At 37.4% G+C, this 27,058-nt stretch overlaps 1 protein-coding gene across 1 annotated transcript in view; it reads left to right on the top strand.

Annotated features, from left to right (window-relative positions):
- Positions 1-20,620, top strand: part of SBK3 (SH3 domain binding kinase family member 3) — a 35,102-nt gene extending 14,482 nt beyond the window's left edge. Inside the window, exons 2-4 of the mRNA XM_039347276.1 lie at positions 14,141-14,338; positions 17,144-17,346; positions 17,936-20,620. Of these exons, the coding sequence (XP_039203210.1) occupies positions 14,141-14,338; positions 17,144-17,346; positions 17,936-18,709 (1,175 nt within the window). The 3' untranslated portion in view covers positions 18,710-20,620. The remainder of the gene's footprint in view (positions 1-14,140; positions 14,339-17,143; positions 17,347-17,935) is intronic.
- The last annotated feature ends 6,438 nt before the right edge of the window (positions 20,621-27,058 follow it).

The raw sequence follows: 27,058 nt of genomic DNA, 5'->3' as shown, positions 1-27,058 counted from the left end.
GCTGCAGAACTACTGGAAGAAAAGATGTTTACCCGTCGCAGATACACAGTGATTGAAAACAAAGAAATAATGATCTGTTACTACAGATCAAGTCCAACAAGAAGAGGATATCTAAAACGAATGCACCAATTCTGGAAAGAACAACATCCAGAATCAGAAATAACAGAACAGAGACTAGCAGATCAACGCCGATTTATAACACGAAATAAAGTATTCACAGAAACAGAATTGGACGAACTGCAAAGGTTTACCCAGGGCAAAGAAATCAAAGCCTTACCAGAAGTAATTCAGAATGTAGAGGTAAACCAGGGGGAGTTGGCAGTGAAGGAATCCAGCAGAGATATACAACTGTTCTCATTTGGAAACCAGGCACCTCTTCCTCAGGAAGAACAAAATCCTCTAACTAAAGAAATAAAAGAATTGAAACAAAGAATAACTGAGCATCTAGAACAGCACAAAAACAACAGAATAAGGCTACCTGCATTGAAGCTTGTTCCAAAGAAACAGCTAGCACAAGCATTAAAAGATGCAAATACTGCAATATCAAGTATAAGCACCAATTCACTGCAAGAAACAAACCAACTAATGTACAGCACAGCTACAGTTATAACAGAATACCTGGGATGCAAAATCAACAAAAAGAAAAACAAACAAACAGTGCACCAGAAAAATGGAAGGTTAGACTAGAAAATAAGATCAGCAAGTTAAGATCACATGCAAGCAAGCTAGAACAGATGAAAGAAAAGAAGCTGAAGAACAAGAAGACCAAAGAATACCTAATCAAGAAATACCACTTAGAAACAAGGAAGATCAAGGAAGCACTGGAAATAATAAAGCAACAAATAACAGCTATAGCCAGGAAAATCAGTAGATATGAAGCTCGAATTGCAAACTATAGGCAGAACCTCCAATTTCAATCCAATCAGAAACGTTTCTACCAATCCATCAATGGAGAAACTGCAAGGAATCAGTCAGTACCTGACAAGGAAGAAACAGTGCAGTTCTGGAAGCAGATATGGGATAACCCAAAGAAATACAACAAGGATGCGGCTTGGTTAAAAGAGGTGGATGCAAATAAAACAGAAGTTGAAATGAAAGATCTAGTAATAACAACAAAAATGGTAGAAAAAAGAGCAAAGAAAATCAAAAATTGGTCAGCACCAGGTGAAGATGAACTGCATGGGTTTTGGTTGAAACATCTAACTGTTATACACCCACTCATTGCCAAGCAGTTCAACAATATACTACAAGGAGGAGAAATTGAAAAGTGGCTAACAACTGGGAAAACCTACCTAATAATGAAAAATCCAGCAAAAGGGGCAACACCAGGTAACTACAGGCCAATTACCTGCTTACCAACAACTTTCAAATTACTAACTGGTGTGATAGCTGATGCAGTACAACAGCATCTAGTTGAAAACAATCTCTTTCCACCTGAGCAGAAAGGAAACCGCCCCAATAGCAGAGGAACAAAAGATCAACTCCTAATAGACAAAATGATCTTGGAAAACTGCAAGAGAAGGAAGACCAACCTGAATGTGGCATGGATTGACTACAAAAAGGCATTTGACTCTCTGCCACATGATTGGATAATAAAGTGCCTAGAAATAACAGGAGTCAGTAGAAACATCAGAAAATTTGTGCAAAGATCGATGGCACAATGGAAGACACAGTTGCAGATCAATGGTGAGAGGCTGGGAGAGGTTAATATCAAGAGAGGAATATTTCAAGGAGATTCATTATCACCATTACTATTTGTTATTGCACTGTTTCCTCTGTCAACAATACTGAATAACTCAGGACATGGCTATCAAACATCAAAAACATCTGCCAGACTATCCCACCTCCTTTATATGGATGATCTGAAGCTGTATGGAAAAACATCATCTGAAATAGAATCGCTGCTCAACACTGTCCGTATATATAGCCAAGATATTGTAATGGAGTTTGGCTTGGACAAATGTGCCACACTTACTATCAAACAAGGAAAAATAGTGAAAACTGAAGGAATCAAGATGCCCCACGAAAATAACATTAAGAGTCTGGATGAGGAAGAGTACTACAAATACTTGGGTATCCTTCAAGCTGACAACATCAAGCACACTGAAGTCAAGAAAAAGATTAGAGGTGAATACATCAAGAGAGTGAAGAAGATCTTAAAATCCAAACTCAATGGAGGAAATACCATAAAGGCAATCAACACCTGGGCAATCCCAGTCATTAGGTACACAGCTGGAATAGTGGACTGGACTCAAGCAGAACTAAAAGCAATGGATAGGCAGACCAGAAAAATAATGACAATGAATCATGCCCTTCATCCACGCAGTGACATTGATAGACTTTATCTACCAAGGCAAATAGGTGGGCGTGGAATGCTACAAGTACATCAGATGGTTGAAGAAGAAAAAATGGCTTTGGAAGAATATCTGAAGAACAATGATGAAGATGCACTGAAATTAGTATATCAGGAAGGCTTACTAACTACTGGAGAGACCAAACTGGCCTACAAGAAAGACCAAATGAAGAACAGAATAGAGGCATGGGAAGACAAAGCACTACATGGCCAATACATGAAAAAAATAGCTGGGAAAGCAGATAATAATAAAACCTGGCAATGGCTAAGAGCAGGAAAATTGAAGAAAGAGACCGAGGGACTAATTCTGGCTGCACAAGACCAAGCCTTAAGGACAAATGCATACAAAGTCAAAATTGAGAAGACAGCAACAGACAGTAAGTGCCGCCTATGCAAAGAAGCTGAAGAAACAGTGGACCACTTGGTAAGCTGTTGCAAGAAGATTGCACAGACTGATTACAAGCAGCGGCATGACAAAGTAGCAACAATGGTGCATTGGAAGATCTGCAAAAAATATCATTTGCCTGTAAGCAAAAACTGGTGGGATCATAAAATAGAGAAAGTCATAGAAAATGATAAAATTAAACTGCTCTGGGACTTCAGAATTCAAACAGACAAGCACCTGCAACATAACACCCCAGACTTAACAATTGTCGATAAGAAAGACAAAAAAGTCTGGATAGTGGACGTGGCAGTGCCTGGAGATAGCAGAATAGAAGAGAAAGAACTGGAGAAGATAACAAAATACAAAGACCTACAAATAGAAATAGAAAGACTGTGGCAAAAGCAAGCAAGGGTAGTACCAATAGTCATAGGCTCCTTGGGTGCAATCCCAAAACAACTGGAGCACCACTTGAACACCATTGGCATTGACAAATTCGCTATTAGTCAATTGCAAAAGGCGGCCTTATTAGGAACTGCTTCCATCCTGCGACGATATCTGTAATACCATCAAACATCCACATCTGCCTATCCCAGGTCCTGGGTAAGGACTCGATAGGCAGACAAAATGCCAAATCCAGTCTGAACATCTGGCTGACTGTGCGATAATCGATAATAATAATAATAATAATAATAATAATAATAATAATAATAATAATAATAATAATAATAATAATAAAGTTGGAAGGTACCTTGGAGGTCATCAAGTCCAACCCCTGCTCAGGCAGGAAAGCCTATACCATTTCGGACAAATGGCTGTCCATTTCTTTTTAAAAACTTCCAGTGTTGGAGCATTCACTGCTTCTGGAGGCAGGTTGTTCCACTGATTAATTGTTCTCACTGTCAGGAAGTTTCTTCTCAGTTCTAGGTTGCTTCTCTCTTTGGTTAGTTTCCATCCATTGCTTCTTGTCCTGCCTTCAGGCGCTTTGGAAAATAGCTTGACTCCCTCTTCTCTGTGGCAGCCCCTGAGATATTGGAACACTGCTCTCATGTCCCCCCTCGTCCTTCTCTTCATTAAACTAAACATACCCAATTCCATCAACCTTTCCTTATATGTTTTAATCTCCAGTCCCCTAATCATCTTTGTTGCTCTTCCATGTACTCTTTCTAGAGTATCAACATCTTTTTTACATCGTGGTGACCAAAACTGGATGCAGTATTCCAAGTGTGGCCTTACCAAGGCACTGTAGAGTGGTATTAATACTTCACGTGATCTTGATTCTATCCCTCTGTTAATGCAGCCTAGCACTGTGTTGGTTTTTTTGGCAGCTGCAGCACAGTGCTGGCTCATATTTAAATGATTGCCCACTAGGACTCCGAGATCCCTCTCAGAGTTACTACTATTGAGCAAGGTACCCCCTATACTATACCTATACATTTGGTTTTTCTTGCCTAAATGTAGAACCTTATTTTTTTCACCATTGAATTTAATTTTGTTAGATAGCGCCCAGTGTTCAAGTCTGTCCAGATCCTCCTGTATCCTAAGCCTATCTTCTGGAATGTTGGCTATTCCTGCCAGCTTGGTGTCGTCTGCAAATTTGATGAGTTCCCCATCTATCCCCTTGTTCAAATCATTGATGAAGATGTTGAAGAGCACTGGGCCCAGAACAGAGCCCTGGGGTATCCCACTACACACTTTCCTCCATGTACATGTGGTTCCATGGAGGACCACACGCTGAGTACGGCCGGTCAGCCAGCTACAGATCCATCTGGTGGTGATGCTGTCTAACCCACATTTTTCTATCTTATCAAGTAGTAGGTTGTGATCTACTTTGTCAAATGCCTTACTTAAGTCCAAGTATATTATATCCACAGCATTCCTCTGGTCCACTAATTTTGTCACTTGGTCAAAGAATGCAATAAGGTTTGTCTGGCATGATCTGTTTTTGACAAATCCATGTTGGCTTTTAGTAATGACTTTGTTTGCCTCTAGGTGTTCGCTGATTCATTGTTTGATTATCTTTTCCAGAATCTTGCCAGGTATTGAGGTCAGGCTGATACGTCTGTAATTTCCTGGATCCATTTTTTTTCCTTTTTTGAAGATGGGAACTACATCAGCTCTTTGCCAGTCCTCTGGTAGTTCCCCAGTGCTCCAGGATCTTTGAAAAATATTGTTCAGTGGTTCTGAGATCACATCTGCCTGTTCCTTGAGAACCTTGGGATGTAATCCATCTGGTCCTGATGATTTGAACTTGTCTAGGCTGGACAGGTTCTCACTTACCATTTTCTTGTCTATCTTAACTTGTGTTTCTATTCTGTTTTTTATGGCACTATTTTTGATAGGTTAGTCTGCTTTTTCCCTTTGTGTAAAGACAGATGCGAAAAACAAGTTAAATAGTTCTGCTTTCTCCCTGTTGCTTGTCATCTTCTTACCACTTTCACCCACTAATGGACCAATCATTTCCTTCACTTTTTTCTTGTTTTTTACATGTTGAAATAAGCTTTTTTTGTTATTTTTGACTTTGGTCGCAAGCCTTAGTTCATTTTGAGTCTTAGCTTTCCTCACTTCATCTTTGCAGGCTCGGGCTATTTGCTGATATTCTGACTTAGTTATGTGTCCCTCTTTCCACTTTCTATACTTGTCCTTTTTTTATCTTTCAATTTATCAGAGAGTTCTTTGTGCAGCCATGCTGGTTTCTTTTGAGAGCTGTTACAGAAGTATACAGAAGTATCTTTTGTATGAATATTATCTATGAAATATTTTTGAAAAATACCTTAATTCTTGACATTCAATTCAAGGCCACTGAATGAATAATAGGATGAATGAAATAATATAGGTAGAAAGTCCACAGTAATAAACTGTCCCTCTTTTAATAAGGCAATGGAAGATAATTTGAACAGAAATTGAACATGAAAGTAGGTATGTTTCTAATTTAAAATTCCATTATTTTGGAAAGGGGAAAAAAGAAATAAGTCATTCCCTCCTTAAAGAGAAGAGCAAAGTGAATAAATAAATAGATAAAGAAGAAACATGACATATTCTATTTAGATTAAATTTGTGAGAGATCAACATGTATAATAAATATGGGATACAAACAAGCAAATAAATGTTTGCCAACCATTAAATATTGTTGGAATATTCATGAACAGGAAGAGTCATGTGGTAACTCAGTCAGCCAATATGATGAAAGTGCTACTGAGTCTGTGCAAAAAGAGTATTGAGTTAGGAGCTGGATTTCCAGTCTCAAAGTTTTGTCTTTGGTCTGTCTCTGTAAGAAGTCTTCATTAAGCTATGTTGATGTAAAGAAGAATGGTGTTGTAAATATTTTTATATAAATATAAAGTTATTTGAATCAGCTAAATGCAGTCAGCTATGAGAGCTTCTGATTTATTTTTCACCAATAGAGAATTTAAAATTCTCTAACAGGTTATGGGCCCAGAGCTTACTAAGGACTGCATTGTAATTTAAAGCTGGAAGAAATTGCCTGTGTTTAGAAAGTACAAGAACAAGGCAGAATTAGCAGAATGGCTGCAATGGAATTTAAGGAAAGCTGTGTGCCTCATTTGGGCCAGAAGAATTACGTTGTGTGGGCTGCAAAAATTGAATGTTTGCTGAAAGCAAAAGAGCTGTGGTATATTGTTGAAAATCCACCACAAGTATTTGCAGCAGTTGAAAGTCATGATAGAGCAATGGCTTATCTCATCTTGAATTTAGATGATGCACAATTTCTAAATGTTGCAAATTTAAAGACTGCAAAGGAGATTTGGTTGAAATTGAGAGCTGTGCACGTGAATGTTTCTGCTTGCAATTGTCAAGAAAACTTTACAGGGCCTGTTTGCAACCAGGTGAATCTGTGGAACAGCATTTAAATAAAATGCAAAGTTTATTTTTGGACTTAGAACAACATGGGATTAAATTCCCTGAGTCCCAGAAGGTTTTATTGGTGTTGAACAGTTTAGATAAAACCTGGGACATTGTTTCTGCAATATTTGAGTGCAAAGAAGAACAAGACTTAAATTTTGAGGCTTTAAAGGCATGTTTGCTTAATGAAGAAGAAAAACGCCATTTTAGAAGCAGCCACGAGGAGGAGAAATTCCTGAGGAGGGGGTCCAGACTGCAAGTCTCCAGAGGAGAAGAAACAAGCAGATCAGACCCGGACCAAATTGCAACAAAGGAAAGATTTTGCAAGCAGAGAGCTGCTCAGCGGGAAAAGACTTGCTACAATTTGCAGAAAAAGACATTTGTGCAAGAAAAAAGGACTGCTTTGCAAAAGGAACATTTTGGTGTTGCAAAAGTTTGCAATAGCAACAACAGAGACAAGTGGCTAATAGATAGTGGGGCAAGTCAAACAATTGTTAATGATTCTAAATTATTTTGCAGGTTTGTTCCCGTAGCACAAGAAGCTGTGGCTTTGGCAAATGGCCAGAAAGCAAAAGTCATTGGAAGAGGCGTTGTAAAAATTCCATATTTGGAATCAAAGTTTACCAATGTGCTTTGTGTACCTGAGATGGAACATAATTTGTTAAGTGTGTCTAATTTAGACAAACAAGGTTTTGAGGTCATTTTTGTAAATGGGAAATGTCTCATCAAAAGGAATGGGAATATTTGTGCAGAAGGCATAAAGGAAGATAATCTATATGTATTGCAGGGACAAAAGGTTCAATGTTCCCATATATTTAAGAATGTTGCAGAGCATGATTCATGTGTTCATCTTCTACATAGAAGACTTGGCCATGCAAGCTTTAAAGTTTTTCAGCAAATGCAAGATTTTGCAGAAGGGCTAAATTTGAAGGGATGCAAAACATGTTTGGACTGTGCAGTATGCAAAGCATCAAAGTCAAAGGCATTCCCAGTTAGTAAATGTAGCACAAGACAAACAAAAAGAGTTCTAGAGCTGGTCCATGCGGATCTGGTGGGACCTATGTAAGCTAGTTTGGGAGGAGCAAAATATGCACTGGTAATTGTTGATGATTATAGCAGGTATTCGTTTTGCTACTTGCTACAACAATTCAAACAGTGGGTAAGTTTTGTAGAGAGAAGGTACAGACAACAAGTGTGTCAATTGCAAACTGACAGAGGTACTGAATTTATGTCAACTAAATTCCAACAATGGTTGGGGCAGTTGGGGATAAGACACAGATGTACAAATCCTTACACAGCAGCAGAGAATGGTGTAGCTGAAAGAAGGAATGGTGTTTTGCAAACAATGAAAGATTCATTATTGGAGGATTCTGGTTTGACCAGGTCATATTGGGGAGAAGCCATATTGACTGCAAATTATATAGTTAACAGGCTGTGGAGTTCCTCCATTAATAATACTCCATATGCCATTCTACATGGGAGAAAGCCATCACTGGCACATTTGAGAATTTTTGGAAGTACTGCATGGGTACATATTCCAAAAGCAATCAGAAGAAAGGGACAGCAAAAGGCAAGAAAGCTCAGGTTTGTGGGCTATGAGCCAGGGTCAAAAGGATATCGCTTTAGCGATGGAAGTAAAAGAATTATAATTTCAAGATCTCTTAATTTTGCAGAACAGAATTGGGACAGAATTAATGCAAATTCTGGGTATGTCTCACTTAATGACGGTGATCTGTTTAGTGACAATAACTCATCTAATGATGAAAAAATTAGAAGATGTCAATGTTCAGGGAGGAGAGGCTGAACAAGACATGAAACCAGAAAGACTTGAGACACAGGAGCAGTTAATACCTCGTAGGTCAGAGCAATATAATAAAGGAATTCCGCCTAATGTGGGCTTGCTTAGAGAAGATGAGAATTTTTTTAAACAAGTAAAAGATCAAAGACAAATTCACATTAAGAGAATTTATGGGGTGTTAGTAGAATTGGATTCAGAAGCAGAATTAGTTAAAGAATGTATGATTAAATGGGCACAAAATTTTGGTGAACCAGTTTTATTAGATACTTGGGAAACTATTTGGGTGAGAAATGTTAAATTTACACAAGCCCAGAATTTAAGGGAGAATTTCTATAAAATGTTTTACAGATGGCACCTTGATCCACAAAAAATGTCTCGTATGTATCCTGACTTACAGCCTAAATGTTGGAGATGTGGATGTTTGGATGCTACTTATTATCATATCTGGTGGTCGTGTAAAAATATAAAAGCCTTTTGGATTAAGATATGGTGGAATATTCAAAGAATTTTTAAAAGGAGGGTAAAATTTACCCCACAATTGTTTTTGTTAGGTATCGTTATTGATTGTGATACTAAGGAGATTACATTGATGTTAAATTTAATTACAGCCACAAGGTTGTTAGTAGGGCAATGTTGGAAGAAGGAATCTTTGCCTACTTTGCAAGAGTGGTTTCTTAAAGTTTCTTATTTGGCGGAAATGGCAAAGATTTCGGCTTTCTTGAAGGATCAATCGCAAGAAAAGTATGTTGCAGTATGGAAAAAATGGATAGATTTTATACAACACAAGTTCGATATAAAAATATTACTTAGTTTTTTAATAATTTATATTTAAAATGGAATATTTTGTTTGTTTTTTTCTTTTTTTGTTCTTCTTTTTTCCTTTTCTTTTTTATTTTTTTCCTTTCTAAACATTTATTTTTTGTATTCATGTTTTTCTTTATATATATACTATTGTTAATTATTTTATAATTCTTCTAATTAATGTATTTAGATTTCTAACTAATGTTAGATTCATTTATGGTTTATATCTTTTTTTAAGATTTCTTGATGAAATTTTAATTAAGCCTATACTCAGCTCTGGGAAGGTCGGGGAGGGAATGGGAGGGTTGGGGAGGTTGGGGGGAAGATTGTTTTGTTTTTGTAAGATTTCAAAAATTTAATAAAAATTATCTTTGAAAAAAAAATAAAGGAATTCCGCCTGACAGGTATTCTGCCAGCAAGGTAAAAGTTTTGTAATGTGTGGTATGAGCCAAAAAGTTATAAAGAGGTGTTGGCATTACCAAAAGCTGAACAAGAAAGATGGAAGGAGGCCATGGATAAAGAGATGAAATCCATGGGAGACCATGAAGTATTTAAATCAGTGACTTTGCCACAGGGAACCAAAGCTGTGGGTTGTAAGTGGGTATATAAGAAAAAGATATTGCCAAATAATGATATACAGTATAAGGCCAGGTTAGTGGCACAAGGTTTTTCATGATTAAAGAATGTATTAAGTTAATAGGTCTGATGTCTCTTCCTGTCAGGAAGGGAGGAGTGTTGGAATATTCATGAACAGGAAGAATCATGTGGTAACTCAGTCAGCCAATATGATGAAAGTGCTACTGAGTCTGTGCAAAAAGAGTATTGAGTTAGGAGCTGGATTTCCAGTCTCAAAGTTTTGTCTCTGGTCTGTCTCTGTAAGAAGTCTTCATTAAGCTATGTTGATGTAAAGAAGAATGATATTGTAAAATATTTTTATATAAATATAAAGTTATTTGAATCAGCTAAATGCAGTCAACTGTGAGAGCTTCTGATTTATTTTTCACCAACAGAGAATTTAAAATTCTCTAACAAATATATTAAATTTTATGTTGAATTTCCTCTTTAGTTTTATTTTTATACATTCCTATCCTAGGCTTTTGGCAACTTTTATTTTTTGTTTAATTTGGAAACTTAAAAAAAAGTAAGATAGAGAAGTCTACCATGCATGGGAAAGCCAAAACTGCTGAAATTCTACACCTGTAGTGAGTGCTCATAAAGGTATTATGAAACAAGGGGTCTACCTTGCCCCCTCTCTTTCCTGTTAGTTTTTTTGTAATTGCAGGTGAATAGCAAAAGCAGGAGACTCTTCACTGTATTTCTGATTGGGCGACCAAGATGGGCTGATGCAAACTTTTTGGGGGGGATATTAATGATTACCTCTGAATCTCATCTTTCTTCTACAAAATCAAGGCTGATGACCTTAAAATTCTAAAATATATTACATTTGCATTTTATACTATTTGTTTCTACTAGACTAAAGGCAATACAGTATTTTAAACAAGCAAATATTCCTATAAAAGAGGTCAAACTGGAACAAAGTTTTATTTTTTTCAAGCCCACACAGTCCTTTGAATCAGTTTCACACATTTAAACTTACATTTCTTTAGTTACTATATCATAATAAAGAGGGGAAGGGTGCAGTGAAAGAGGATCATTGTTGCTGTGGGTATTTGCTGTTACAATGAGATGTTTGCCCACTGAAATGTAAAAAGAAATAGCACACATATGGTGCATTTTAATTCTGTTATGAATCATGCCTGATGTCTTCTCCTATGAATCATCTACAAAATGAATCATAATATAGGCATATTTTTGTAATTAATACAGCCGTCTCCAATAAACTCCAATAGACTCTTTCAGACTCTTCAACATTTGTGCCAAATCATTTCTGGAAAGTTTTCTTCTCAGCTTAGAACAAGGAATTGTATATTGGAACACAAACAAGAGAGTTTGGTTATAAAAGATAAGGTAGACTTCAGTGAAATTCCATACATTGTACCATGTTTAGATTTTTGGCTGTTGTGGGGTTAGCATCAAATCTCATTGTGTTTTACAATGCCAAATTTAAAAAGTGACTCATTCTAGCTCCCAAATGACTAAACCTTGAAAAGAGTACGGAGGATTATTTTTTCGGCATATGAGTAAGGTAACTTTTCCAAGTGCTGCATCACATATATGAAAATACTCATATTCATTTCTAAAATCAAATGCTAAAGTTTTCTACACTTTCCACTGAATTTTAAAAAATTGGATTTTTTTCAAAGAACCTAGTTTGAAATATCTTATTAATATTGTGGTAATATTATAGTTCCAATAGTATCTGTAATGAGGGAGGGGGAAAGGAAATTATATTCTCCTAAACTGATTTCTTTTTAATGGTTTACAGAAGACAAGGTTGAGAGAGGACCTAACAGTTGTCTTCAAATACCTGAAAGACTCTCACATAATACAGGGTTTGAACTTATTTTTACTTTTTCTAGAGCTTAAGACTGGAACTAACTGGATGACATTTCAAACATGTAGATACAGGTTCAATATTAAAAACTTCAGGAGAGTAAGAGCTGTGGAATAAGTTACTCACATGCAATGTATCATGATATTCACTGAGGTTTTCAAATAGAAGCTGGATAATCATTAACTATCATATTGGGGATAGTGCAGTGAATATTGCAGTGTGCAGGGGTTGGACTTGATGACCTTTGGGGTATCTTCCAACTCTGTCATTCTACGATGTCATGAAATATCAGTTAGCAAGCTGATTTTCCAACAGAAAGAGAATATGTTCCTCCTTTGGGCTAAAAAATATCCAACCTCGACAAGGAACTCCTACTAGGATTTCTCTGTGCTACTGCTTTCCGTTTTTTTGCTACATGCCAGAATGCTTTTCCGGCGCTATTTGAACTGAGTTCTCTAAAGATCTTTCTGGGACCCGAAACTGCAGAGTCAGTCACTCAGACACACGCAAGCGGCACGAAGGGAATTTCCCTTCCACCCCTACCCCCCGCCGGGTGCGGAACGGTGGAAAGGTGCCATTCGGCTGGCTTAGGTTCATCTTCCCGGCAGTTGGCTGTTTGCTCCCGCTGGCAGTTTGTGTCCTCTTGTGCTGAGCGTATGCCTACCTGCCAGGCTTGGATTCAAGGTTGGAAACACATACACACATACCGCCCCCCAAGAAAGGAATTCGCGGAGAAAGAGAGCGGCGGTCTTTGGAAGACACGGACATTGAGCCATTTGGAAAGCTTGTAAACGCCAAGTCAGAAATTCTCAAATAAAGGACAGTAGGTTAACAAAAATGCTTCTCTGCTACCTGTTCTCTTCCCCTCCCAAGAGGTCTTTGAAAGCAGGTATGGGCTGATTTTAATCTTAGGCAGTAGCCGGCAATATACCATAAACTTCAATTAGTTAAAAAGAAGGGATACAGGAATTCTCTGTTCCGAAGGAAGAGGCTTTAAGTTACCTCAGCAACCATGCTGTAGAAGGAAGTGGTCATCCCTCCAGCGAAGGTTTCCCTTATGTGCTCCTGTTCCAAAGCTGTATCCCCTTCAATTTTACTGTGCCAGAAGATTTGTTCTATCACCACTTCCAAATCATTCAAAATCAGAGAGGCTATTGACCTTGATGATGAGAAATTTGTAACATGGGATACATGGAAGGCAACAGATTTGGGATCTACATTTCCGGCATTCCCTTCAGCGGCACAGTAAAGAAAGATTCAGCACAACTCAGCTCATCTTCTAGGAAGATGCTTCTTATCAAAGTCAGTGTTTCTCAATCTTAGCTACTTTAACATATATGGACGTCAATTCCCAGGATTCCCATGCTGGCTGGGAAATTCTGGGAATTAAAGTTCACACATTGTAAGAGTCGCCAAGGATGAGAAACACTTTTAAGAGCTGCAATACATAAGCCAGTGAACTACATTTATGAGAGCCCTGATTGTGATATCTGCTTGCTATATAAACCTATATGCTATTGGATTTATTTTTTCCTTACAATGGAATATGAGATTGAGGAAACCACAAATGCTTCCCAAACTTACTAATAGGAGAAAGACATTTCTTAAATCAGGGTGAATTAATTTGCTTTCCTGACACAGAGCATGAAGTTGTGCTCTTCCCAAACTGTGATTCACAATATCCTAAACTGTAAAGTTACCCAGGCATCTGATGCCACAAATACTGTTTCTCTTCAACAGTGTTAAAATTGTAACAACAAAAATGCATAATGTTAATAGTGACTAGTTTTACGTATTGTTTGCTGAACCAACATTTATTGCATGATCAACTGTTCACACATCAAATGTTCAAAACCAAACAAATCACATTATGGTTTATGCAAATGTAAATGTACTGCTCTCATTTTGAAATACATAGTAAATAATAATGTTAATATAGTATTTTAATGAAAGGAATCAATTCATTTACAGATACAACTGAGAAAAAAACAGTCTCACCCCTGCTTTTATGACTGGATCAGTACTCAGAAAATCTTTGTAAAGTCTTAAGCTTATAGCAAAGTAGGCCCAGTGGACTTACACTGCTCCCTTAATATTATGGTTTTGTTCTTTAGTCCATTCTTTTGGGTAAATTAAGGCAATGGATACACTCATACACATACATTTGAAATGTTGATGCTGATCAAACTGCGAATATAGGAAGATAGTTTTAATCTCTATTTTAAGGAGAATAAAATTGTTTCAAACCTTTTCTGGCTTTAACCTTTTTGTAAAAAGCCTGATATCTGCACAGCAGTCACATAATACTAACTTTGATATAAAATCCGAAAGAAAATTGGATCATGGAATGCCCAGACTCCTCTCAGCTGAAATCAGACAATATAAGTTTTGTAAACCACATTCAATTTCCCAATTACTGCTAAGATAAACTTGAATTTGATATCTGATTTGCAATAGCTTATTTTAATATCCCTCTCTTTCTTTCCTCAGGTGCTGCTGATGAGCAAGATGTCAATTCTGCTGAGAATCTGGATGACACTGAAGACAATGAAGAATTCCTAGAGAAACTCATATCCATTACCTCCAAGAGTTTACCAAAATTGGAGGTAGAGGAGAGATACAACATAACCAGAGAGCTAGGCAGTGGCTCCTATGGACATGTTCTACAGGTTCAGCATCGTGAGAGAGGTGAGAGTATATAAATGTGATGACCATTTGATTGGGTTTAAATAGCCAAGGAGACTCAATCTGTGTCTGCCAACCTATGGAGCATCTCAGGGTCCCCATTTCCATTATTTCTCAGATTCTTTCAATAAAAAATAAATCTGTGGAAAACTGGTATTCTGTTTTTGGTATGAAATCTATGGAAAACTGGCATTCTATTTTTGTGGCAATATTTGAAGGGCTGCCACAAAGAAGAGGAGCTCAACCTATTTTCCAAAACACCTGAACGTGAGACAAGAAACAACAGATGGAAACCAGTCAAAGAGAGATTCAACTTAGAACTTAGCAGAAATTTCCTCACAGTGAGGACAATTAATCAATGGAACAGCTTGCCTTCAGAAGTTGTGGGTGCTCCAGTAATGGAGGCTTTTAAGAAGAGACTGGACAGCCAATTGTCTGAAATGATATAGAGCAGTGGTTCGCAACCTTTCTAATGCCGTGACCCCATAATACAGTTCCCCATGTTGTGGTGGCCCCCAAGTGGGTGTGGCCACCAATAAGAGGGAGTAGGACAGCTAGGGAAAAGGGGAAAAAATGGCAGACAGCGTGGTTTGGCGACCCCCGTGAAATGGTCATTCGACCCCAAATGGGGTCCCGACCCACAGGTTGAGAACCACTAGTATAGAGTCTCCTGCTTGAGCACGGGGTTGGACTAGAAGAACTGCCGATATTCTATGTTCTACAGAACAAAGGGCCAGCCTGATGTGCTAAAGAGCATTTGGGGAACTGATAGGGAATAGAGGAATGTCCTTATTAGTTTATCTAACATTTTAAAGCCTATCATGTAACAAAAAATGGCCACCAGGGATTGCCTATTTATCAAATAACTTCCATTGTGTGTCCAGCAAAGGTGCCGATATTAGCTCTGAAGCAATTTTGCCCACACCAATGTAAATAATGCATATTTCTAGAGTAGCCTATAGTTCATTTTAATCATGGACTATTGAGCAAGACACAGTGACAGCATTAATCCATAAATCTTGATTTATAAATTCCAATGACTGGATTTACACATCACACTAAGCCAAAACTGAACAAATCTTTCTTTAGGTTAACATCATGTATGAAGCCAGACCATGATAAAACATGCTATTGTTTGTCTGAGTTTATTCTATTTTTCCAATAGGTATAGGTTTCTGAAAATCATCTTGGAAAGTCTTATTCACAGATTCTCTATTTAAGAATTCACTTAATTATGAGGAATTTAAAAGTTCCTCAGGTTGGGATTAAATTTTTATTTCATCAAGTCTTGACTTGGGTTGAGTTTAGCCTGGACTGCTTGTTGCTCTCATCCAGTTCACACTGCCTGCAATTAATTAACTGTGTCATCCCAGGCATGTGGATAGCTGCCAACAAGCAGGTGCTTCTTTTGGCAAAGCAAAATCCAGCAGATAGAGCAGCAAATTGGCTAGCTTCCCAAATGGAAGGCATACAGAAGGAAATAATCCTTAAGAAAAATGAAAATGAATGGCAGATTGTCCAACATCTACACAAGTAAAATTCTGAGCACAGAATATGAATGTTTGCTTTTTTCCTTATAATATAGATTTCCCTTACTGTTTAATTAACTAGTTTGTCAGTGCCACCTAGTGGGATGCAGTAACACTTCCAAGTTTGGAAGAGGTTTACTTCGATCTTCTCCCAAGATATTTTTCCCCTCGTTCCCTGTTTGGCTTCCAACCCTGGGACTCTTATGAAGATCCCCCACTGAAGTTCTGACTGAGATTATTTAGTTTCAGAACCCAGACAGCATCAATCAGATACTGCAGTTTGCTAAGGCACATTGATACACATAAAATAACAAATGTATCAACATTAACCTCCATACTCCATATCTTTTGACTCCAAAACCCCTTTCTTTAAATCAAGAAGACTAGCTTTAAGGATGTCATAAACAGCTAACTAGCAAACAAGCTGCAATTAAGCCAAAAGCATGTTTACCCATTTCTCTCTCTCCTTTAAAATGGACTCTGGATGCCAGGGGAGGGAAGGAATGCTTTGTTTGGAAGCTTATTTTGCAGAATCAAAACAGCACTGAATTAGTCAGTTTTCAGTCTAAATATTTCTAGCAGCTCTAAAAGATGCCCATGTTTTGCAAGGAAAGAGGACATCTGAAATAGCTGCATTTCATCAGCCTGTTTATATCTCTTAGCACATCTGCAGGAAAGACAAGGTCTAGCCAGGTCTAGTTTCTTTTTTCCTGTGCAAGACTTTGTTCAAATTGTTATGGGTTTACTTTCAGCCTCATACCTTTTGAAAAAAAGAGGAACTATTATATGCAGGGCTATTTTTGTCATAGAATGCCCAGAACGGAGTTCCAGCACCTTTTTTAGATGGAGTCTTGTAGGGTAGGCAAGGCGGGTTGTATAACGTGTGCGAGTTCTGGCACCTTTTTTTTTTTTTAATAAAAAAAGCACTGATTATATGATTAAGAAAATTAAGATTACCAGATGTAAAGACAAGGCTTTTAAATTTCATTTGCAGGTCAAAGTGCATTGCAAAGATCACTAATGTGTCTGTCTGGTTTTATGGGATGCATCTCTAAAACAAAATAATATTGTAAGCAGAGCAAGATTTCAGAACAGATTCTCCTGTAGCATTTAACACACTGCAAAACACAATATAATTCTGACATGTTGCATCTGATTATTGTTATACTAAAACACATTAGCAGTCAGCCAGTAATATATATTACTGGTGAAACAATTGTTAACTACAATATAGTGCCTCAGCATCCCTTAATTTGTTGCCATATATCCTTGCTTGCAGGAACCTCAATGGCTTTGAAACTGATGTCCAAGGAACACACAGGGAGGCGCGAATTCCTGTGGGAATATTGTATTGCTCTCTGCCTCTCCTCACACCCTACACTTCTTCGAACCACTGGCAGTGCTTTTGAATCATCTACTCATTATGGATTTGCACAGGAGTTGGCACCAGCTGGAGATCTTTGCAGCATCCTGAACTCAGGGGTATAAAAGTCTAAAGACTTTAAGGGCACTGCAATTGGCAAGATCTCAACAAACATGGGATATGATAGGGTGATATATTTGAGTGGGTTCAAGAGGAGAATTAAGGGAGGGATAATTATCAGATAAAAGGAGAGTTTGCAGTAAGATTTTTAACTGTGCTGCAAGTCCAGCTTATAATTGGAATGGTAGAAGAACAGAGTTTGATAGTGCATCAAATACTATTTCATTTATTAGGGTTTTTTTTGTATCCAGCTGGGCTGAGTGCCCTTTTATTCTTTAAAATCACATATATTTGCCTTTTTCTTTTGATATTTTAAACTGTTCCCAAGTTGACTAAATGATTGTTTGGGTAACACAATTATATAAATATACATAACTTTTTTAGAGAGTACTAGCCTGTAACAATATTAGCTAATTTATATTATTTATGCATGGCTTCTGTGGCAATCTCAAAAAAGCATCTCTTCATAACTTTTCAAGACAAGGACTCTTTGATTAACTGCAGGGAGAATGTTTTCAAATTGGCCCCCTGAGATTCTTGAAATTTTGTGGAACTTTTCTCTAATTCCACTTCTTTTTTCTTCAACAGGAGGGGCTTCCTGAGGTGCAAGTGAAACGGTGTGCAGCCCAATTGGCTGATGCCTTGGATTTCATGCATGGCAAGGCCCTGGTGCACCGGGACATAAAACTAGACAATGTGTTGCTTTTTGACCAAGAATGCCAGCAGGTGAAATTAAGTGACTTTGGCCTGACACGACTGGAAGGCACCTGCATATCTGCTATGTCTGCTGTCTTGCCATATTCCCCACCAGAACTGTGCCTGCTAGAGAGGACAGAGTCTCTAGCTCTGGACTCAAGCCTTGATATTTGGGCCTTTGGAGTGCTGCTCTTCTGTATTTGTACTGGTTGCGTCCCTTGGGATATGGCAATGAGCCCTGATCCTAAGTTCGAAGAATTTTGCATCTGGCAAAATCGCACAATCCCAGGTGAGGCTCCAGGCCTGTGGAAAGTTTTCACAGCTCCTGCTTTGCGTATGTTCCGTCGCATCATGGCTCTTGATCCTAACCGTCGTAGCCCTGCTATTGAAGTGAACAAATACTTGCATTTGCCTTGGCGAGTGGGTATTTCTGAAAAGACCCAGGATGATTTGTTGAAGACAATTAGTTCTGAGGCCTGCCTTAAGGGACCTAGTGAGGACAATACTGAACTGGGCAGAAACCCCAAGGAGAATTGCCTCCAGCAAATGCAACCTGAAGTCATTCCCCCAGAGAAAACTCATACCATACAGATGTGTCCCAATCATGGAAGCAATCCCAGTCCACATGAAGGTTCAAGGCTAAATGGACCTGGACTTGAGCCCTGAAGAAAGTGTCACCTCTGAAAATGATGGTTCCTTTCATCAGGACAAGAAAGACTCCAGCTATCCTACCTTCTTCCTATTAAGGAAGAGTAGAACTAGTCACTCCATAGGAAGATTTTCAGAATAGAATTGCTCAGCTGTATATTATTAATGTAGCATCATGATATCTAGAAACAGTTCTAGAGAATGTTTTTTTTGGAAATAGCCATAATTTTTTTCCTTATTTTTTAATGGTGCATTCAGATAATGCAACAAAAATAAATCATTACAATTCAATATTTCTAATTTTATCCTCCCATGGATTTTTTATATCAGATTTGAAGGAAGATCTAGTGGTCTATTTAGTTCTGACTTCTCAGGATGCTATTATTTTAATATCTTCCACTTTGCAGGTCCTATGCATTTTTCTTGAATTATGGATTTTAATTATTGCATATAAAATTGTACAAGATTGCATTAATTATGCAATTCTATGCAATTTACTTGTATTAATTCATAGATGGGAATTAATGATCAATGGCCTGTAAAAAATTTTAATAGCTTCCTGAACTTTCTGAAATTGGAAACTTTTGATTAAGAGTTTCCTTGAATTATATTTACTTTTTTCTTTTCTTTTTTTAAGAAGAATTAGGCTCTTTAAAAAAAAATCTGATAATTCAAAGGAACATATCCACAATTCAAGTTTCTGTCACAGAAACAGAAACTATAAATGCAGCAGTTCAAGGAAGGTAATAGTATAATAATAGTTTTTCATCACAAATGAAATGTTAGTGAAACTAACAGCCTACAGTAAGAGTAAACCTGTAAGAACAAACTTTTAATTGAGGTTTTAAATAAATTTTGCTCAATTAGATTTATTAGTAAATATAAGTGGATCTTTCCCAGAGGGAAAATATAATTTTAGATAATATAGTGACACTTTATTTGCATGGAATTTTTTACATTACCTCTGCATGAAACTCAATATCACAGTAAAGTAATACTTTTGCAGTGCCAATGTGTTCTAATATGAAAGCAACCAAAGTCTCATGTTTTACATCTGCAGCAACAGTCTAATCATTGAACCAAAAAAGAGTAGATAATCTTTGGAAGTGTGATATTCTGAAGTAATGAGTTACATAAGATATAGTATGTATGTTTATTTGATTGCATCATTGAATTTCTATAATAAATTATTTATGACAAAAGCTGGCTCCATGGAAGAGCTAAATGTCATAAAGTTCTGAATTAACTGAGAAATTCTTACAAAGGGAACATAATCCCTATCCTAGATGGCAGACTTTTTGAGTGAGATGGTGACAGTTGTGGAAACAGTTATTCAATTACCTTACTAGAATCTCTTTCCTTTTGATGTAATTAAAAAAAAAAAAAGATTGGACCTGCAGACAACTAATGAAAAAAGAAATAGTTTTCCCCCTACTCTGTTGTATAAATCCAAAAGATTATACATTAAACTTAAGTTTTGCTTAAGGCAGAAATATACTACCAGTAAATTTCTCTGTGTCACACAGAAATATAACACAATATCATAGCGACGCCTCCTTTCATATGCAGGGTTTCATACAGTTATAGCTGCTTAGAGATCTTTTTGAAATAAATGAGATCTCAGTTAGCAAAAAGATTAATTTTGCCTCCCCTTATATTAGAACTCTATTTGTATCTGTTTGAATTTCCTTAGTCAGTCTGATGTAGAATTTTTTGTATAGACTTTCCTGACTGGCACTTTGGTTCCTATCCCATTCTCAGTTATTTTTCATATTTATTATTTTGCAATTCCTAACAAAAAATTATTTGAATGATTTTAGCTTGCTGTACTATTGGTGAAATACAGTCAGAAATTTGCAATAAAACATATAAGATGCAATCCAACAATCAAAAATTAAAAGTAATATTAAAAAGTACATTCTCAAAATATATGTGTCTATGTGAATGTGTGTCTGTTGGACGCTAAGAAAAAGATGCAGGCATGTCTTGAGCAGAGGTTTGAAGCTGCAGGACAAACTCTGAGTTTATTGCTTCTTATATACTTATTACATACACCAGCTTCACCATTAGATGCTGACAAAGGTTTCTTCACTGGAAAATGTCTTCATGTAAGCAACTATTTTCTAGTAACACATTACATGGTCAAAGATCAGGTAAAGAGCAAACAGGAGAAGGAACTAAGAAAGGCAGGAAAAGATAGAAGAAGGAACTTAAGCATATTATCTGTTTAGGTAGGTGAGGCATTAAGTCAAAAGGGTATGACGTTCTGGCTGCTTCATTAGGACAAAAGGTTATGAGGTTTGTGGGGGAGAAAGCACGGCAGTTTGCTGCGCATGCATTTTCCCCCACATCTTACTCTTCTCTGTTTTATTAGTGAGGACATTATCCTAAGCTGGAGTAGTTAGTGGGTCTTAGTCAGGGGACATATAACTTTGCATTTGTTTATACAAAACATAACTTGTTCCTAAGGTAAATTAATGGTAGTTTAGTATGGAAAATTGAAAGTAGAGAAAAAAAGACATTGAATAACCATATATGTGCATAATTAAAGGATACCTCTTGAAAGGAGGTACAATTTAAAATTCCTTGACTGACATGTATACAATGAAGTTTTTAAGGTGAAGTAGTACAATTGACAATTTTTGCACAAGTAAGATTTGTAGGCACAGCTACAATTGGTGTATGCAAAACAATAGTATCAAGGGGTAACATATAAGAGGCATGACTCCAGCTTGACATAGTTGCATAATGAAATTCATTGTCTGATAGAAAATTGCTTAAACCAGTATAATATTTTTTTTTTAAAAAAACTGAAGCTGGAACACACAAAGGTATAAGACAGGTAGAGAGTAGATTTTCCATATCATATGATTCAGAAATACAAAAGTCTGTCACTTGTGTTACATTAGCTAATTGCACCCAAATAATATATTTCATCCATGATTCTAAAGGATGAGGTGGGAGAGCTTGAGCCCCCACACAACAATTAAGAAGGAAAGAGAGGCAAAGAATGACTAAGGAATTTGCAGTCAAAACCACAAATATGGCAGCGCATAAATTCTCTGGTGTAGGTTCTTTTCCCTGTTGCCCCAAAACCATCTATGCTTTGGATGTTAGGTTTTTCACATCGCCCCAGGTCGTTGGCCGACTGTGATGGCAAGAGCGAAAGGGACGTTGTATTGTCTGAAGAGTCACCTGCTTCATTTCCAGTATTGGGTTCTGGACTTGATGCCATGACATCTTTGGCTGGTCGCACACACTGGGCCTGAATCCAGAGAGGGCCTGTAGGAGCAAGCATAGCAGCATAGCCTCCCCCCAAAGTTAGTAAGGGAATTGGACCTAACCAGGTTTTATCACGCAATTGCCGATAACATACCAATGGATTAGGGAGCACAGCTTTCTGCTGAACATGACGGTGGTAGGCAGTAGTGTTTTGAAAAGAAATATTTAGCTGATTTAAAGTTATTAGGACTTTATTGACTTAATGAGTTATCCATGCCAAATTAAGTACCCTTGATCCCTCCTTTTTTATTTGTTTGTGAAGGCAGTCCTTAAAGGACCGATGCGTATGTGAGAAACAAAGGATAGCTGCTGTAAAGTTAAAAACAAAGCCATAAAATTGGGGTTGATCCTGGGCGTGATGTAAGCACCTGGAAAATTAAAAATAAGTTGGCACACATAATGAGAGTCAGAGATTAAGTTAAAAGTCTGTTGAGAAAAGGTGTGGAAAGCTAAAATAGCAGCAGATAATTCTGAGTGTTGTGATGAGGATTGCACTACAGTGTAGGTAGATGATATGAAATACAGCCTATATAGTCAGGACTGAGGAGATAAGTTTTTCTGAAAATAAAATTGAAAATCAAATTTTAGGATAGGAAGGACAATATTAATTAAATCAGTCCCATTTCAAGGACAAGCTCGATTGTGTCCTAAGGTTATTTCAGCAACAGCCTGGATAAAAGATAAAACATTTTGGGATGGGATAAGTAAAGCCACTTAATACAATATACTTTTTGCACTTCTAACACAGTTAATACTCCTGTAAGTAGCTTACTAGTAAGAAATATCAAAAAGTGTTAAATGACAATTTTTATATGGAATTCTGTCCACAAATTGAGTACTCAAGATGTCATTAATTTGCTCAACTGTGGTAAATGCTGCAAGTGGAACTACAATGAGATCTCCAGGTTGTTTTCCTTTGGTCAATAAGTTAAATTCCAAGTTAATCAAAGATGGAAACAAATTTCTATTAAGTAGGTTAAACATTTACAAAATTTAAGTTAAACAATTCAGAGTCATTTCTTTTGGTTGATGGATATATAGGTCTAACTAAACAATTTAAACTCAACAACCCCCCCCCCCCAAATTTGTCCATCAATTACTGTCTCTTCTTTCGAGTAAATAATCTGAAACTGCAAGAGTGGGCATTAAATTTCATCTCCATTCGAAAACCGGAATTCTAAGCAAAGAGGAAAAAAAGTTTAAAACGAACAGCCCCCCCTTCTTTCTGTCTCTCTTGCTCTTAAAGCAACACAGCCAATTGAAAAACAAAAGAGACAGGAAAATTTTTTGTTACAAACTTCTCACCACTAAAAAATAGTTTTCTCTCCTTCACATGCATTTTCCATAAATTCTCTCACACATTCTCCATGGGACTCTATAAAATCTGCAGTTTTCTATTTCTTTCACAGCCTGAGAGAGAGTGGGTGGGGGTGGGGTTTGAGGGCTAACACACACACTTAGGTATCAACAAATTAATTCATTCATTTTCATTCTAACTGCTTGTATAAACAATTCCACATACAAATATTTCATTTCATACTTTCTCCAGGCAAACCATATATTATTTATTTATGAGACTTATATACCGCTTTAAATGCAAGCACTCTCTAAGCGGTGTACACCAGTAAGCAATGTATATATATATATATTTACATTGCCCCCAATCTGGGTCCTTATTTTACCTACCCCGGAAGGATGAAAGGCTGAGTCAACCTTGAGCTGGTGAGATTTGAACCGCTGACCTGCTGAACACAGTCAGCTAAAGTGGCCTGCAGTACTGCACTCTAACTGCTGCGCCACCTCAGCTCTATAATAAGGCCTTTTTGTATTGTTGTTATCAGAGAGGGTTTGACCCTCTTCCAAGTCTTGGAAATAACACAGAACAGCACAGACAAACATATATACATAAATACTGTTAAAACAACATTTATTTAAACATGTGACTTGTCCTGCAAGAAGCGAGAAAAATCATGAGGTTATTCCAACCAAAAGTGGTTTTTTTATAGGGCCCTTAATCATCTCCTATTTTTCTCACCATTCCAAGCCCAAGCATAATGTTCTGGGTGGACACACACACACACACACACACACACACACACACACTACACATCAACACACTACACATCAACACAAAGCACCACCAGACATTGTCTGACAGGGTTAAGCTTAACAGCCACATGAAGTTTCAAAACATTCAAATTGTTCAAAACACATTGCAGAGGAGTACATTTTGAGTTAATTTGTTTCTTTAAATTCCTCTGACGATTCCCCATATATTATTATTATTATTATTATTTTTCTACTTTAAGATTGTTCCTCTAATATTTTCCTTATGGGGGTGTATGATGGCCATAAGGAAGCAAAAGAATTAGCCTCTTCAGAAGGAGCTGAAAATCCAATTAAAGATGCTTTTGGAGGCACAGGCTTTACTTGATCCTAATCAGGTGTGGGTCTTGTAGTTAATTGTTGCCCTGCTGAAGCATCTGAGACAAATTTTTCCACTGCTTGATGGCATTGATGCCATTGATGTAATACCTGTACTGGAGCCCGAGATTCAAGATGTAAAGTATGCCCTATCTTTTCCCAATCTCGTAACCTAAGCGTCCAGCACTTAGGATATCAAGGAGAATGTTTCCCTACCTCATTCACCAGCTTCCTTATGTCTGCCTCAGGTGCTTTCATGCCTGATTTGTGTAACAGGAATCTGAATTCCTGTACATGTTTCTGCTGGTGCTGAGATAGATTGCAACCCTTATTTACCACTGAGTGGTCCCATAGGACGAAAGTGCACTTAGGGGTCTATTCCGGACGCTGGTAAGTAAGTTGGCTGTTGCTCCCTCAGAAGGGGGGCTGTCCCAGTTGCTCTGGGGGGGCTGTCCCTGTTCAGGGGCCAGATGTTAGACACTAAGAAAAAGAATGCATGTCTTGAACAGAGGTTTGAAGCTGCAGGACACAGCTTGACAAACTCTGAGTTTATTGCTTCTTATATACTTATTACATACACCAGTTTTACCATTAGATGCTGACAAAAGTTTCTTCATTGGAAAATGTCTTCATGTAAGCAACTATTTTCTAGTAACACATTACATGGTCAAAGATCAGGTAAAGAGCAGACAGAAGAAGGAACTAACAAAGGCAGGAAAAGATAGGAGAAGGAACTTAAGCATATTATCTGTTTAGGTAGGTGGGGCATTAAGTCAAAAGAGTATGACCTTCTGGCTGCTTCATTAGGACAAAGGGTATCAAAAGGTTATGAGGTTTGTGGGGGGGAAAGCATGGCAGTTTGCTGCGCATGCATTTTTTCCCACATGTGTCTTTTGGAGATGCTCAAATCTCATGGCCAAAAAAATTTCAAAGTTATGGTACTGCAAAAGGAAAATAACATCTGTGAGTTTCCATAACCCTTACCTCCCAAATGGCAAATTATTAACAGGTTTCCCCAGGAACATTGCAATGAATGAGATGAAATCAGATACAGGCAGTCCTGAATGAAATCCTAAATAAAAATGTTGCTAGGTCTTCTAACCTTCTAAGAGGAATACATCTGCTTACTTTCACCCAGAGAACTGTTCCATGCCCCAGGCTACCTCATTCCATTTCTTCTGCTATTTTTATTTTCAATTGACTGTTCCATGCCCCAGGCTACCCCATTCCATTTCTTCTGCTATTTTTATTTTCAATTTTTATTTTCAATTTCTTCTGCTATTTTTATTTTCAATTACATATCATCATGGTTGCTGGGATATGTAGAACATACTAATTCAGAACCAAATGCATCATATTTGGCCTTAACACTCATAGAGGCAATATTTTTTTGGCTATTTGGCCACAGAGGGAAAGCAGTGGTGTCAAGGTTATAGCAATGGGAATGAAGTAGAAAATATTAAGCTGAGAGTGTTGGTGTTGGCAGTGTGTGGGGGACTTAAAATTCAAAATAGGAATGTTAAGCCTTACAGAATCTTTAATGTAAAATGCCACCCCACCAAATATATGTTATGGTTTATTTGTATGAACTAGAAGGTCTTTAGTGATAGGTATTTTCATCTACTAATGCCTACTAATGCCAAAAGCATGGGCTCAGAGGTCAAGTGTGAGGAAAGTGCCAATCCTATTGAGAAGAGAAAATGTATAGAAGAAGGAGAAGGAATAAAGGAAGAAAAGGAGAAGAAGGGAGGAGGAGAAGGAGAAGAGAGGGAGATAATATTTTGGGAAGTTGATTGCTGCAAGGCAGGAATCTTAGGATTAATTTGCTTGCTAGTTTAGGGAAAGTAGGCAGGATTTTGTCAATGTAGCTGAGGTTACTTCTATTTTTGTAGCAAGTTGACCTTCATGGAGGACAGCAGAGCTGAGAAAGTTCATTGTAAGGTAGATAGTACATTGAAATCATCAGTTGGTGGAGGAGGGAACAGTTGGAGCTTCTTCTATGTTGCAAATTCCTTTGAAAGACTGCTCTTCAATTATACTCTGTGCTGGTGAGGAGATTTTTGCACCTTGGTTTGATGGAATTGCAGACAGCTTTGTCCAGGGGCAGGAAGGGTAAGATAAATTTGCGTTGACAAGATTATGAAAAAAGATAACTGGGTTTCATCCTGATCATGTCCAGAAGACAGGGAGGAAAACGGTGTAACTTCTCTTTTTGTTTGTTAGGTGTATTTTCTCCATTACATCTTTAATAGCCTTTTTAGCAATACTATTTTTTAAAATAATTTAATAATCTCACTCTAGAAAAATGCCTTCTTTTGTATTCCATGCTTGGAGATACTCTAGCTCACCAACTGTGGATTTGGGAGATTCTCTGTATCAGCTTTTTCCAGACCAAGTAAACTGAAAGGTCTAAATCAGGATACAAACATCATTACTCATTTGGAGCAACAATTATTTCAAATCTTATTAGTTTAGCCTACTTGTAGATTTGTGTAGATTTTTCCCCAAGTTAAATAATTTTATTTGCTATGCTTTGCCAGTGCTGCATTTTTCTGTTAAACCTTTAAAACCATTTTTTTTTCATAATTTCCCTGTTCTGGAAAATCTCCACTGTCTTCTAAGCAAGAGAAGTTCATATTAGAGAGGCCTCAACTTTTCCCA

This window comes from Crotalus tigris, unplaced genomic scaffold (genome assembly GCF_016545835.1).
Source record: "Crotalus tigris isolate CLP2741 ecotype Arizona unplaced genomic scaffold, ASM1654583v1 scf7180000018058.1502924, whole genome shotgun sequence".
Taxonomy (NCBI): domain Eukaryota; kingdom Metazoa; phylum Chordata; class Lepidosauria; order Squamata; family Viperidae; genus Crotalus; species Crotalus tigris.
Note: the sequence above shows the minus strand (reverse complement) of the source record. Positions and strands in the feature narration are given on the sequence as shown.